Source organism: Bufo gargarizans, chromosome 1 (genome assembly GCF_014858855.1).
Source record: "Bufo gargarizans isolate SCDJY-AF-19 chromosome 1, ASM1485885v1, whole genome shotgun sequence".
Classification (NCBI taxonomy): Eukaryota; Metazoa; Chordata; class Amphibia; order Anura; family Bufonidae; genus Bufo; species Bufo gargarizans.
Window position 1 is genome coordinate 235,411,615 of NC_058080.1, and position 14,777 is coordinate 235,426,391.

General features: G+C 45.5%; 1 protein-coding gene across 1 annotated transcript in view; it reads left to right on the forward strand.

Moving 5' to 3' along the window:
- The first annotated feature begins 4,933 nt into the window (after positions 1-4,933).
- FAT4 (FAT atypical cadherin 4) overlaps positions 4,934-14,777 on the forward strand; it is a 233,005-nt gene continuing 223,161 nt past the window's right edge. The window contains exon 1 of the mRNA XM_044302251.1: positions 4,934-10,543. Within this exon, the coding sequence (XP_044158186.1) occupies positions 5,402-10,543 (5,142 nt within the window). The 5' untranslated portion in view covers positions 4,934-5,401. The remainder of the gene's footprint in view (positions 10,544-14,777) is intronic.

Sequence of the window (14,777 nt, forward strand, 5' to 3'; positions counted from 1 at the left end):
TGAGACGTGCACATTTCTGTCCCTCCATGCACCAGGGACAAGGGCTGGTGTGTACGTCAGCTACAACTTACACCAGTTTCTGGCGTGAGTTATAGTAAATCCGACGGGCCGCACAAAGCCCCCTCCCGCTAAGCCCTGTCCAAGCTTAAAGTCGCCAATTATTGTGCACACATGATGTGCACTCTATAGGTGACCCTTTTTACACCACAATAGTTGCCTAAATAGGTTGGTAAATGTCCCTCATTGGGTAATGCAATAAATAAACAAACTACTATATGGGTGGGGGTCTTGCCACTAAGACCCATAATGGGGTCCCAGTATCCCACAGGGCCCCTAAAGCTACATGCACCATAGGTCATGTACATTGTATTCTATGAGAATTTGAAAGTCTCAATGCACATGATGCAGATTTTTTCTGCGCAGATTTTTTCTGCACGGATTTTGACCTGTGGTGCGGATTTTAAAATCCGCAGCATGTCAATTTATTTTATTTTTCCTGACCGGATTTTCTTCATTCACTTAGTGAAATCCGCACCGAATTCGCACCAAATTTGCACGGAAATCCGCATGGATTTGCCTGCGAACACCTGCGGATTTCAGTGCGGATTCTCCGCACATGAATCCTGAACGTGTGCATGTACCCTAAAAATGAACAAAAGCAGCAGGTCAAGCATGCATACTGCCTCTCTGTACGGAAATAGTGAGCACAGCACTTGGCGACAAAGACGAATGGCGCAGCGGGATTAAGGATATAAATCCTTCATGTAATTTTCCCTCGGATAGTATGTCCAAATACTTTTGAGTGTTATTTTCTTGCTGTACTGAGACCTAGTTTATGTCTTTGGTCATGAATCTCGTCTATTTCCACTTATAAAATAGTAGTAAACCAACCAGTTGCATTCACAATGAGCTCAGCCCTCTCAATGTGACAGTACCTAAATTCCACCACAAGAGGGGGCTGTCTACACAGATAAAGCTCCTAGCACTTGGCACCAGCACTCTTCTAGCAGCAGCGTAATCCCACTTCAAACATGAGCCCGGGCATTATGTACTTGATGTTATCCCTCTTTATCTTTAATACGCAATGAAACGATGGGTAAATGTTGTACACTGACCCGCCAGACGTGCGTGACATGTTAACTGAACTTAGTGCATGCAGACTGCACACCAGTGCTGTAATACATCCCTTCGCTGAGACATAGGTACATGACTATATTACACAGAGCAGAGATTATGGGTGGCTTCTGAATGTGCAAAGAGGATAGGAAACCTTATCTAGGGTGCATGGTCTACTGCTTCTAAAAAAATGCACACAGCGCAGTCGTTACGCGGTTGTCACGCGGTCGTACAAGCCTCAGCGAGCTCTAATAACACCAGTTAGGACCGCACTGTTTAGTTGATCCGTATTGTTAAGGCTCTGTAAATTCTAACAATTCTGTAAATTGTTAAGGGCCAAATGCAGCGCAGCCATTACTAATGCAGATAACTGAATGGTGCGGTCCTAATTAGTTTGATTAGAGCTTGTTAAGGCTCGTATGGTCACGTGTTGGCACGGCCAGGTCACAACCGCGAGGCGACCGCACCGTGTGGTCATACCATTTTGTTCAAGAACTGGCTCTAAGAAGATATAGTTGTAAGTTTCGCACAGAAGCACTAAAATGGAGCCTGCACGCTGACTAGAAGGCAGCGGGGAACACCCCCGCGTAAGGAGGACACTACAGGGTTAAATGGTTTTCCAACACTAAAGGTCACTTTCTATTGGCTGAACATGTAACTTGAAAACTGCCTTACTTAAAATTTGTTGCCATTCATGAACCAGTGACGCCATGGACGACTCTCAGCGCAGCAACCAGTGATGGCTACCGTGGTCACAAGCTGTTGCAGTGAGCTGACAGTAGGAAGCAGTGAGGGACCTCAGTGACTGAAGGCACGACTACAGAGCCACCTTTTACATGTGCTTCATTAAAGAAGAGAAGCAAAACGAAATACCTTTGCACCCTGATCACTGCTCGTTGGCGGCATTTTCATGCAGCGATCATCGGGAAGACCAACCGTTACTACGATCGCCCGTCACCACTTTCAGTGTTGTCGGCCGCAGATCCTGGTTTACACAGGGTGATGTGCCACTGAGAAATGATGATTTTAGGTGCCACATGATCGAGTTGTTCGCTCCTTTGTCGGGTGATCGGACGCACATTTACATGAGCCAATTAACTGACACGAGCCTCCGATAGTCCAGGCATGTACACAGGCCTTAAAGGGGCTCTCCGGGATAGTTATAAAAACTGTCCTTTCTTCTGCCCTCTGGTAGGTAGTCTGGTTAATACTTACCCGTCCCTCGCTCTGCTGATGCCATCCCCTCTGCTGTGGGCTCTTCCCCTCAGGTCCCAACCAGATGTCTTCTCGAAGTCTTCCTGCTCAGATGCATTTACTATAAGGGTATGTCTACACCAGGGATCAGCAACCTGGGGTACTCCAGCTGCTGTGAAACTACAACTCCCAGCATGCACTCTTAGGGCTGTTTCACATGAGCGGATGCCGTGCGTGACATCCGCTCTGTGAATGACAGCCAAGACCCGATGCAGACTGCAGAGGCACGGAGCAGTAACATGACTGATAATGCTCCGTGCCTTTCTGTGATCTCTTTACTACGAAATCACAATGAGATAAAGTTGTCACTGTGATTTCGTAGTAAAGAGATCACAGAGAGGCACGGAGCATTAACAGTCATGTTACTGCTCCGTGTCTCTGCTGTCCGCATCGGGTCTTGGCTCTCATTCACGCAGCGGATGTCACACACGGCATCCGCTCGTGTGAAACAGCCCTTACTCAACTGTTCTTGTAACTCCCACAGGAGGATTCTGGGAGTTGTAGTTTCAGAACAGCTGGAGTCCCGGAGGTTGTTGATCCCTGGTCTATACGGTCATTCTGACCACGACAGAAGCTGTGTGACCAAAGATCCCAGTGTAGAGGGGCTGCCATAGAAATGAATAAGGTCGCAGTGTGGCTCGCACTTTTGTGTTTTGGATTTCTTTTGCGTTTTACATATCACAGGGGAAACAAACATGTGTAGTCGTATTGTGACCCCGTTTATTTCTATACTTGGGTGTGATATGTGTGCAGCCGTACACTTAGGCAGCTGAAAAGGAAAAAAAGCGTACGCATCCGGATGGGATGGTAGAGGCCGCAGCCGGTGTGAGGCAGCGAAGAGGACGGCATCTGTGGAACGAGGGACCGGTAAGTATTATCCAAACTATCTTTCTTCCACAGTTTTTTATAAATAGCCGGAGAACCCCTTTAACTTTTCTGGCTAGTTAACAATTAGCACTATTTTTGCCAAAAATACATGTGGGGCAACGTAGGATGAGAAATGTCTGTATACTTGTTTAGGGTGAGTTCACACATAGGTTTTTACTGGCTTTTTCCTGCACCTCCATTTCTTAGGCTACTTTCACACCAGCGTTTTTGATGGATGCGGCAGGGTTCAGCAAAAACGCTTCCGTTACTGATAATACAACCGTCTGCATCCGTTATGAACGGATCCGGTTGTATTATCTTTAACATACCGAAGACGGATCCGTCAGGATCTGTTTTCTATTGTGTCAGAGAAAACGGATCCGTCCCCATTGACTTGCATTGTGGGTCATGACGGATCCGTCTTGCTCCGCATCCCAGGACGGAAAGCAAACCGCAGCATGCTGCAGTTTGCTCTCCGGTATGGGAACGGGATGCTCCAAAATGCTCAGTTACGTTTTGTCCCCCTTGACAATGAATGGGGATAAAACGGAAGCGTTTTTTTTCCTGGTATTGAGACCCTATGACGGATCTCAGTACCGGAAAATAGAAATGCTAGTGTGAACGTAGCCTTAGAGGTAGAAACATCATCTCCAGTCATTGGCTGAAACTCTAGTGATGATATGAAATGCAGGACAAACTGGTGTTTTTGTTAATTATGTGGTAATTTTTTGTCTTTCTGACTTCACTTTAGGCACCGGCATCTAAAAAAATGCCAGAATAATCGCTTTTTTTTAGTTTTGGCCACCTGCAGTTTTTGTGCACACAATGGGGAAGATTTACCAAACTGGTGTAAAGTAGAACTGGCTTAGTTGCCCATAGCAACCAATCAGATTTCTCCTTTCATTTTCCAAAGGAGCTGTGAAAAATGAAAGGTGGAATCTGATTGGTTGCTATGGACAACTAAGCCAGTTTTCCTTTAGATCGGGTTTGCCCTCTCCCACAGTGTGTCTGGACACCAAGAGCCTGCAGAGACCACAACCATTCCCATACACCTTCAACTGCAAAAAATACACCAAAAAGCTCACTAAAGACACAAAAGTGCAGAAAAACACCAGCACATACCCCACAGTCCGACACTCCCAGAGCAGATTTCTGCAGCTTTTTAATATACAGGCATTTTTGGTGCAATTCCTTTACCATTTTGTAAGACCCCTGCTTGCTGTTAGTGAATGGAGCTGGACAATTCCTTTGTATGATCCACACTGACACACTGTAACGAACTGTACAGACTGCTGTTAGAAGGTGTGGAAGAACAATGCTGAGGAATGCCATCACGATGTCACCCGGGCAGTGATCACCGCTAGCCATCGTGCATACTGGGCGTGCGGCACCGCAAGCCCCGTGGAACAAAGCGGCAGCCGCACAGCTAACGGTCCCTCCACGTCCCGGTCCTCGCTCCAAGAAGGTGCCTCCCTTGGCTAAGAATCAGGAGCGGCCAATCCCGGGGAGCAGGGGGCAGCCCTGGCAGCATGTGAGGGGCTGCCCCCAGTAGCCGCTGCCCAATGGCGGGCTCCGGAGGAGGGCCTGGAAGTGACAGGCGTGTGGCTGGGAGGAGCAGAGGACGGGGGAGGGAGGCCGGGGGGAGGCTGAAGTGAACGGGGATCAATGAGAGAAGTTTTTTGTTCCAGGGAAGGCACCAGGAGCCCAGTGCTGCAGAGCCCAGTACCCGCAGCTGTGCCCGGTGCCCCGCTCACCCCTCACATACTGGATTACAAGAGGATGCAGATGCTTACCAGGACTTCTGTGTGGACAATGCAAGGAGCATCTGCCAGGGGGACCATTTGAAGGCTGCAGGGGCATCATACCTTCTGGATGTGGTGGATGGACCAAGCTTCAAGGAGGTGACTCTCTACAATTCAAGGTGTGCAGATGCTCCTCAAGTGCAATGATCCTGAGATGGTGCAAATGACTCCACTGCGGGATGTGTGACTGGACTGAGTGCCTGGATGGATAACTAAACTCATCATCCCAAGCACTTTGTACATCCAGTGCTGCCAAGGAGAAGCTGCTAAGCCTGTGGAGCTAACACTCATGTGCATTGCTTTCTCTAGATCACAGTAAGTGGATGGTTTTAGCAGCTTTATAATATTCTGCATGGACTTGCATGTGCAACATGAGTCCCCTGTGTGTGAGGACTGTTGACCCACATGAACTGATGCATTTCTTGGTCTGTTTGTTGCTGATATCCCTGCCTGGAACATTAGGCAGCTCCCAAGCTCGTCAGATATTTCAAGTTCTGGAGGAGCAGCCACCAGGGGCTTATGTAGGCACCATCAGCACTAAACCAGGCTTTACCTACAGACTTAGTGAATCCCACGCACTCTTTAGCATGAACTCTTCTTCTGGCTCTATCTACACCACCTCAACCATAGACAGGGAGAGTCTTGCCAGTGATGTTATCAATCTGGTCGTTCTCTCTAGCCAACCAACGTATCCAACTGAAGTTCGTATTACTGTCCTGGATATCAATGACAACTCCCCCGTGTTTCCCGATCCCTCCATTGTGGTGTCTTTTAAAGAGGACACACAAGGAGGAAGGCAGGTTATACTGGACACTGCTACAGATTCTGACGCTGGTACCAATGGGGTAGATCACCGCTCCTATCGGATTGTGTCAGGAAATCAGGATGGGCGCTTCAAACTGGGAATTACAGTTAACCCAAGCGGGGACGGTGCTTTTCTCCATTTAATGTCACAAGGTCCATTAGACAGAGAGACTGTTCCATGTTATTATTTGGTGGTGGAAGTTGAAGACAAAGGTTCACCCAAAAGATTAGGCCACTTACAAGTGAACGTAACAGTGCAGGATATCAATGACAACCCACCTATGTTTAGCAGCTCTCAGTACCGAGCTAGAATTGAAGAGGACGCCCCTGTAGGTTCAAGTGTTCTTAAAGTAGAGGCCACCGACAGGGATGAAGGGGATAATGCTGCTATCGTATACCAACTGGCAGAAGGAACCCCTTTCCAGATTGACCCAGAAAGTGGACTTGTTACCATTAGGGAGCCTTTGGACTATGAAAGTCAACAGCAATATACTTTGAGTATCGAGGCCAAAGATCTTGGCACCCCACCTCTAACTGGCCGTGCTGAAGCAATTGTGTCCTTGATTGACGTTAACGATAATGATCCAGTTGTAAAGTTCCGCTATTTTCCTGCCAGCTCTCGTTATGCCTCAGTGGATGAGAATGCTCAGGTGGGTACAGTGGTAGCTCTACTTACTGTCACTGACTCAGACTCACCTGCTGCAAATGGAAATGTCACCGTGGCTATACTGGGAGGAAATGAGCAGCGCCACTTTGAAGTACAGACATTAAAGGTGCCCAATCTAAGCCTTATCAAAGTGGCTAGCGCACTGGACAGGGAGCGCATACCTTCTTACAACTTGACTGTTAGTGTGTCAGATCAGGGGCATCCTAGGCCTAGGTCATCCGTGGCTAGCCTTGTGATCTATGTGAACGATATCAATGATCATCCTCCAGTCTTCCAAGAGCCACAAAGTGAAGTGGAAATCAATGAGGATTTACCGCCTGGATCTTATATCTGTGGAGTTTCAGCTACAGATGGGGATACTGGGCTCAATGCCAACTTACGATACTCCATTGTATCTGGAAATAAATTGGGATGGTTTTCCATTAGTGAAAACAGTGGACTGGTGACCAGTATATCTGCTCTAGACCGGGAAACAGCTCCACAATTGCTTCTTAATATCAGTGCACGAGATCAAGGCCCTCAGCCGAAAACAAGTTATGCTACTCTACTTGTTAATCTCTTGGATGTAAATGATCAAAGGCCCACTTTCACTGGCCTTCAAGCCGATAACCGGCAGTGGGTCTCCATACCGGAAAATTCACTCATAGGCACTGAGCTGGTCACACTAAAGGCCACCGATGGTGATCTTGGGAGCAATGGAACTATCCGTTTCTACTTTGATTCTGATAACCCAAGCCCATGTCAAGCATTTTTCCGTTTGGACCCTTTGTCTGGCCTACTCACTACACGATCAGAGCTGGACAGGGAGCATCAAGAAAACTGTTCTTTGGCAGTGCTGGCTACTGACCTTGGAACCCCAGCTCTTTTCTCCTCAGCTACCATCACTGTTACTCTGTTGGATGTAAATGACAATAGTCCTGTTTTTTATCCTGTGCAGTACTTTGCCAACATTCAGGAGAATGAACCACCAGCAAGTTTTGTCGTTTCTGTGACAGCTGCTGATCCTGACTTGGGTGTGAATGGTACCGTTAAATATTCCATTAAAGTAGGGGACACTTCGAAATTCCAGATTGAGGCTGACACAGGAGCTATTACAACAAAAACTGCTTTGGACAGGGAAGAGAAAACAGCTTACCAGCTAAAAGTTGTCGCCACTGATGGAGGAGGCCTACACTCTCATAACCACGCCATTGTTACTATCACTGTGTTAGATACCCAGGACAATCCACCCGCCTTTACCCAGGACACATATACGTTTGTTATGTTTGAAAATGTGCCTTCAGGATATCATGTTGGAACCGTCACAGCAACCACTATGGATCTTAATACAAATATCACATACCTTATAACTACCGGAGACCAAAGGGGGATCTTTACAATAGATAAAAACAGTGGTCTAATCATGACAGCAGGAGTGGTTGACAGAGAAGAACAGGGCTCTTACCACCTTAAGGTTGTGGCTACTGGTGGAGCAGTAACTGGTGAAGCAATTGTTAATATCACAGTCAAAGACCTCAATGACAATGCTCCCCACTTCCTGCATGCAGTAGAAAGTGTAAATGTGGTGGAAAATTGGAAGGCAGGTCATATTATCTTTCACGCTAAGGCTGTCGATCCAGATGAGGATGTAAATGGCAGGATCATTTACAGCTTAAAGCAGAACCCCCTAGGTTTGTTTCAGGTGGATCAAATGAGTGGTGAAGTGAGCATTACTGGAGCCCTCGATGTCAGTGCTGGATCATACCAAGTAGAAATTTCGGCCTTAGACATGGGTGTTCCTCAGTTGTCTTCCAGCTTCATATTAACTGTCCCTGTACATGATGTCAATGATAATCCTCCTGTCTTTGACCAGATTTCATATGAAGTTACTCTGTTAGAATCTGAACCAGTTAATTCGCGATTTTATAAGGTCCATGCTACTGACAAAGATTCTGGGGCCAATGGGGAGATTACATATCATATTACAGATGGGAACGTGGGGGCTGCTTTTGGAATATTTCCTGACGGGCAATTATATGTGAAGAGTGAACTGGACAGAGAAGTTAAAGATATCTATGTTTTGCTTATTACTGCTTCAGACAGAGCTGTGGAGCCCCTTAGAGCCACAGTTAATGTCACCATAATTCTTGAGGATGTCAATGATAATAGGCCATTATTTAACAGCACCAATTATGTTTTCTATTTTGAAGAGGAGCAAAGAGGTGGGTCATTTGTCGGCAAAGTCTTTGCCTTAGATAGAGACATAGGTTCTAATGGTGATGTCATGTATGCATTTGAAACCATGCAGCCTGACTTTGAATTAAACACCATCACAGGGGACATAACCAGCACACATCAGTTTGATAGAGAGACTCTCATGAGACAAAGGGGAGCTGCAACATTTACTCTTAAAGTAGTCTCAAGTGATTTAGGTTTACCCAAACCCCTGAAAGACCAAGCTACTGTACAGATTTACATAAAAGACATCAATGATAATGCTCCTAAATTCTCTAAAGATCTCTACCAAGCCAGTATTTCAGAATTAGCTGCAAACATGACCGCGGTTTTACGTGTCTCTTCTTCTGATGTAGATGAGGGAAACAATGGGTTAGTAAGCTATTCTATTATTAAAGGCAATGAGGAAAATCACTTTTCAATTGAGAGTAGCACAGGGCAGGTGTCACTCATAGGGAGATTGGACTATGAAGCCACAGCTGCCTATTCTCTTACTATCCAAGGTGTGGATTCAGGGAATGTCCCTTTAACTTCAACATGTACCTTATATATTGATGTACTTGACGAAAATGATAACACACCATCGTTTCCAAGGTCAGCTCTGCTGGTAGATGTTTTAGAAAATATGAGGGTTGGAGAACTGGTGTCTTCAGTTGCAGCCACAGATTCTGATTCTGGGGACAATGCCGATATTCATTATAGTATTACAGGGACTAATAACCATGGGACCTTTAGTATTAGCCCCAACACTGGAAGCATCTTCCTGGCTAAGAAGCTGGATTTTGAAACTCAGTCTTTGTACAAATTAAACATTACAGCAAAAGATAATGGCAGGCCACCCCGCTCCTCTACCATGTCAGTTGTCATACAAGTCAGGGATTTCAATGACAACCCACCCAGCTTCCCAGATGGAGATATCTTTAAATCAGTAACTGAGAATGTCCCTGTTGGAACATCCATTGTAACTGTGACTGCCTCTGATCCTGATGCAGACATCAACGGACAGCTCAACTATGCTATTATTCATCAGAAACCAAGGGGCAGTCACTTTGTGATTGATGAGGTGCGAGGGATAATCTTCACTAATGCAGAAATTGACCGAGAGTTCTCTAATCTGTTTGAACTCACTGTTAGAGCCAGTGACCAAGCTGTACCCGTAGAGACCCGAAAATACGCCTTGAAAAATGTTACTGTATTAGTTAATGATCTTAATGACAATGTCCCTACATTTATGTCCCAGAATGCTTTTGCTGCAGATCCTAGTCTGGTCATTGGATCTGTCCTGACCACAGTTGCAGCCTTTGACCCAGATGAGGGTCCCAATGGGGAGATAGAATACGAAATTGTTAATGGAGACACTGAAACTTTCATTGTGGATCGCTACAGTGGGGACTTGAGGGTGGCCTCTGCAATGGTCCCATCACATCTCATTTACAACCTTATTGTGGCTGCCACCGACTTAGGACTTGAAAGAAAAGGAACTACAACTGAGTTGACCATTATTCTTCAAGGGACTGATGGGCCAGTTTTTTCGCAGCCAAAGTATATAACTGTTTTAAAAGAGGGGGAGCCTGTTGGTACAAATGTAATATCTATTGAGGCATCTAGTGTCCGAAGCTCAGAGACGACAGTGGAATACTTCATTGTTTCTGTAAAATGTGAAGGAAAAACTGTTGGACGTTTATTCACCATTGGGCGCAATACAGGCGTCATCCAAACGGCAGCAGTTCTGGACAGGGAGCGCGGAGCAAAGCTGTACCTGCTGGATGTGTATGCTATTGAGAAAGAAAGCAGTTTTCCCAGGACTCAGAAAGCTGAGGTAAGATTTTTGGTTCCACCTTTTTGTATTGTACATTGTGCAACATTATGCCTGTCTATGCTGCTCATGAGTCTATTGTACTGTATGTATACTGCCTACTCAAGAATGTGCCTAGGCCACGGGCATGAGAGATGGAACTTCATAACCTATCCTGAATGCTGAAATATTTCATGTGGGTAAAAGGTGAGGCCTGTTTCACACTGCTGGCAGGCTGTTCCGGCCTAGAATGCCAGGAACAGGCCGGACAAAAACCGCTGTGTGCAGTAGTATTTGTCCGGCCATTTCTCAACATATTTGCCGGATCAGCTCTGGATCACCACCAGATCCTATTATAATTAATGGGCCAGACGGCTTCCGTGTCCGGCAAGGCTGTTCATGGCCGGAACAGCCTGCCGGATCGGCAGATGCGTATGTGAAACACGCCTAAGATTGATGGGTGCTGGACAGCTCAGGAGAATGAGTCCTGCTAATTTTATATTAGATACTAGTCTTATTACAGAATATAATAGTACATAACCCGATGTGTAGTTTTTTGAAAATCAAGACTTGGATGCAAAACAATTGTGATTCCTCGGCTGTTCAGACATTTCTTAGTTATATGTTTCTGTAAAAGTTGGGTGATGGCTAATGTCACCACCATTATGATCTTAGAGGTTGTCCTAGACTCCTGAATGGCAGATTCCTCCATTTATGGCAACATTTTAGAGTGAAGGATCTATCAGACGATAAACCAGGCACATGGGCTATTCAGGTGGCTGACTACATCCGTGGGAGCTGTAATTGTAATTGTGGGCATGATGCTTGTCCCTCAGCTTTTCACAGAACGAGGAAACCTAGCAGTAGCCTCATCATTCATGATGATTTTCTTCTGTAGATTGTTGTGTAACTTGACAATCCTAGGCCTCAGTACAAAGTCTGAGGCAGTGTCTTCTTATGTGGTAGAGGGACACTGTTCCCCCTTAGGTACCAGGGCCCTGGAGCGATTGCTACCCCTGCACCCCCTGATAGTCGTATTAGATAAGCAGAATGCTAAATACAGAACAGTCCCATGACCTGTGTCCAGGTTTAGGCAGATGATGATTACCCTTCATATGTTGGTACACATCATTTCATTTATAACCAGGGTTGCACCTAAGTTTTTTTTTTCTGCTTTGCACCCTGCTTCTTTGTGAGGCCGGCCATCTTCCTAAGCACTAGAGCACTAGAGTAAACCTCCGGAAAGTAGTGTGGCCGAAAACTAAACACAAGATTAGGTTCTCTATACTTAATGAAAACATTTTCAAAGTGCTCCAGTTCTGTAGCTGACATGCTCAGTCTTTCGACTGCAAGAGTGAAGTCTTCTGAGTGAGGGGCTCAGGTTTCCAGCCAAGGCTGAAGTCTTTTTGGTCGCAGTAGCCTGAGAAACGTTCTTTCGCTTCCAGAGCCTTTCTACATGCGAGTTATGGCTTTTACTGGTAAGCACAAGTCTTACCTCAAATGAAAAACAAATGTTTTACCAGTGAAGCATTTTAAGATCTTCAGTTTGAGGGTAAAGTTGATGTTTGCATGGCTTCTTCCCTTACATTTCAGACCAGTAATAACCTTACTGGGAGATTCCAATAGAACTGCGTAGACATTTCAGAATACACTAGACAGATGTAGCTGGTGTTATTAATAAATGCACCCCTGGAGAACTTGGCCAAGCGGGGGGGCTCAGATTATTACTAGTCATTATTGTAGAGACGCATATTAAACGAGAAACCACTCCGTTTCAGGAATGATTTTAAGAGTACAATTTTTATGGTTTTATTCAGAGCAGTGTAAGGCTACTGTAACTTCACACTTGCCGCAAAGCTATCCGGCAGGCTGTTCAGGCAGAGAACAGCCTGTCACTGTTCTCTGGATCCGGCATAGCTAGATGCCTGCCCGACCTCATTGACTATAACCAGCTGCCCCCCCAGCATAAATGGCAAAATTTGGCCAGGCAAAAACCATTGTGTGCAGCAATTTTTGCTGCCCCCCCCCCCCTCCCCCAATCCTGGCATTTATGGAGGGGAGCAACCGGATCCCATTATAGTCAATGGAGTCTGCTGGGCACACGGCCCTATCCGGCTATGCTGGATCCAGAGAACACCAGCAGGCTGTTCTCTGCCGAATAGCATTGCCGCAAGTGTGAAATTAGCCTAAACGGAAATATTTTTACACGGTTTTGCTTATCTGAATTCCAAAGACACTTAATCTGCCCTAGAAGGTTAGGTAGCAGATTATTACAGATTGAACCTTCCTCCCTAGGCCCATTTTAAATATGGCTGTAAGATCTGGACTTTCTGGGATTCCATTTAAAGGGTTGTCAGCAATTTTAAAAAGCTGCTAAAAAAATAAATAAACGTAATTCACCTTTTTAAATCCCTCGTGCTCCTTCATCGCTGCACCAGTGATCTCCACCAGTCTGTGTTTACTTGTCCTGCACTGATGACATGCCATAGATCCATGTGATCACTGAAGCCAATCACTGGCCTCCGTAGTGATGCACAAGACCATTGAGACCAGTGATTGAGTCGATCACATGCATGTTCGGCACATCACAAATGTTTTAGAAAATCACGGAAAAGTCCTTTAACTGAACTTAGATCACTTTAGAGCCCTATGATAGTATAAGCTTGAGTTTGGAAAACAGCTGAATTCTGTTAAAGGGAACCTGTCACCTCCAACAAACATCCCAATCCGGCAGCAGTACCTCAAAGTAGCCAACAGCGTGTTTGTAACGATCATTTTCTTCCTGCAGGCAGATGAAGCAAAAGCTGTAAAAACGTTCTCTAATCCCCTGCCCGGCGCGCTTCTCTAGTCAGGCTTGAAGCGGCAGCGCCTCCTTGCTTCAAGTCACGGTAACCACGCCCCCTTCCCTGCCCCTTCACTGTGACTGACAGCCCTTATGCACGACAGCGAAGGGGCAGGGAAGGGGGCGTGGTTACCGTGACTTGAAGCAAGGAGGCGCTGCCGCTGTGACTTCAAGCCTGACTAGAGAAGCGCGCCGGGCAGGGCATTAGAGAACGTTTTTACAGCTTTTGCTTCATCTGCCTGCAGGAAGAAAATGATCGTTACAAACACGCTGCTGGCTACTCTCAGGTACTGCTGCCGGCTTGGGATGTTTTTAGGAGGTGACAGGTTCCCTTTAAGGTCTTTTTTTACTTTTATTAGACTACAGAAGAGCAAATCTGCCTTTTTGTGTAGCAGTGCATCACCCTTACCAGTATAACTGTATAACTAGTCTGACTGCCATTCAGGAGTCTGGAAAAGCTGGGTGACAACTCCTGTGCGAGCTATAATAGCAGCCGGGAAGATAGATGTAACTACAGCTATGGGCATTACAAGCTAGTGTTTTAAGAATAAAAATTCAACATATTCAAGATGCTTGGCATGGGGTTTATGACGTCACTACTATTTGCCTGATGGCAAAGTTCTCAGACTTTGGTCCATTAAGACAACCACCCAACCAGTTGAGTTTTTCATGGACCATATCAGCCACAGACAGGAAAATGTGGGGTCATTTATCAAACTGGTGTAAAGTAGAACTGGCTTATTTGCCCATAGCAACCAATCAGATTCCACCTTTCATTTTTGACAGCTCCTTTGGAAAATGAAAGGTGAAATCTGATTGGTTGCTGTGGGCAACTAAGACAGTTCTACTTTATAACAGTTTGATAAATGACCCCCATTATTTGCATTATACATTGGAATGGCTTGGACTCTTTTTTGCATGATACAGAATGCATTGCTAGAGGTGAGAGTAACCCCTTACTATTCAGACTGGGGAGACCATTGGGTGTACTGAACATCGATTACTTCATTACACAAATTAGATTTAAAGTGTAATTTTGTAGTCTCCAATAATCACTCCAAGTGCTCTGCCGTAGACACTCCAGTCATCGCATTCTCTAAATTGCTGTCCTTAATGGGTTCATTATGTGTCGCTGCTGGTTATGTTTATGTGCTAGTATATATTTTACTGTAGGGTTAATGTTTGGTTCAGTACATTGATTGTTTTCACTCGACAGATTTTGGCACATTTTTTTGAGTGTCTTAAAATAATTCTTCCTAAATGATAAAATATCAAAGTATTCTGTCTTGTCACAATGTCAGAGAGATTTACTTTAGGTTTTCCCACTGTCAGACAACCAGCAATGGGCAACAGGGAGGTGGCATTTCAGGACCCCCCATGCTTATCCCCTCAAAAAAAAAAAGCATATGCTTGTCA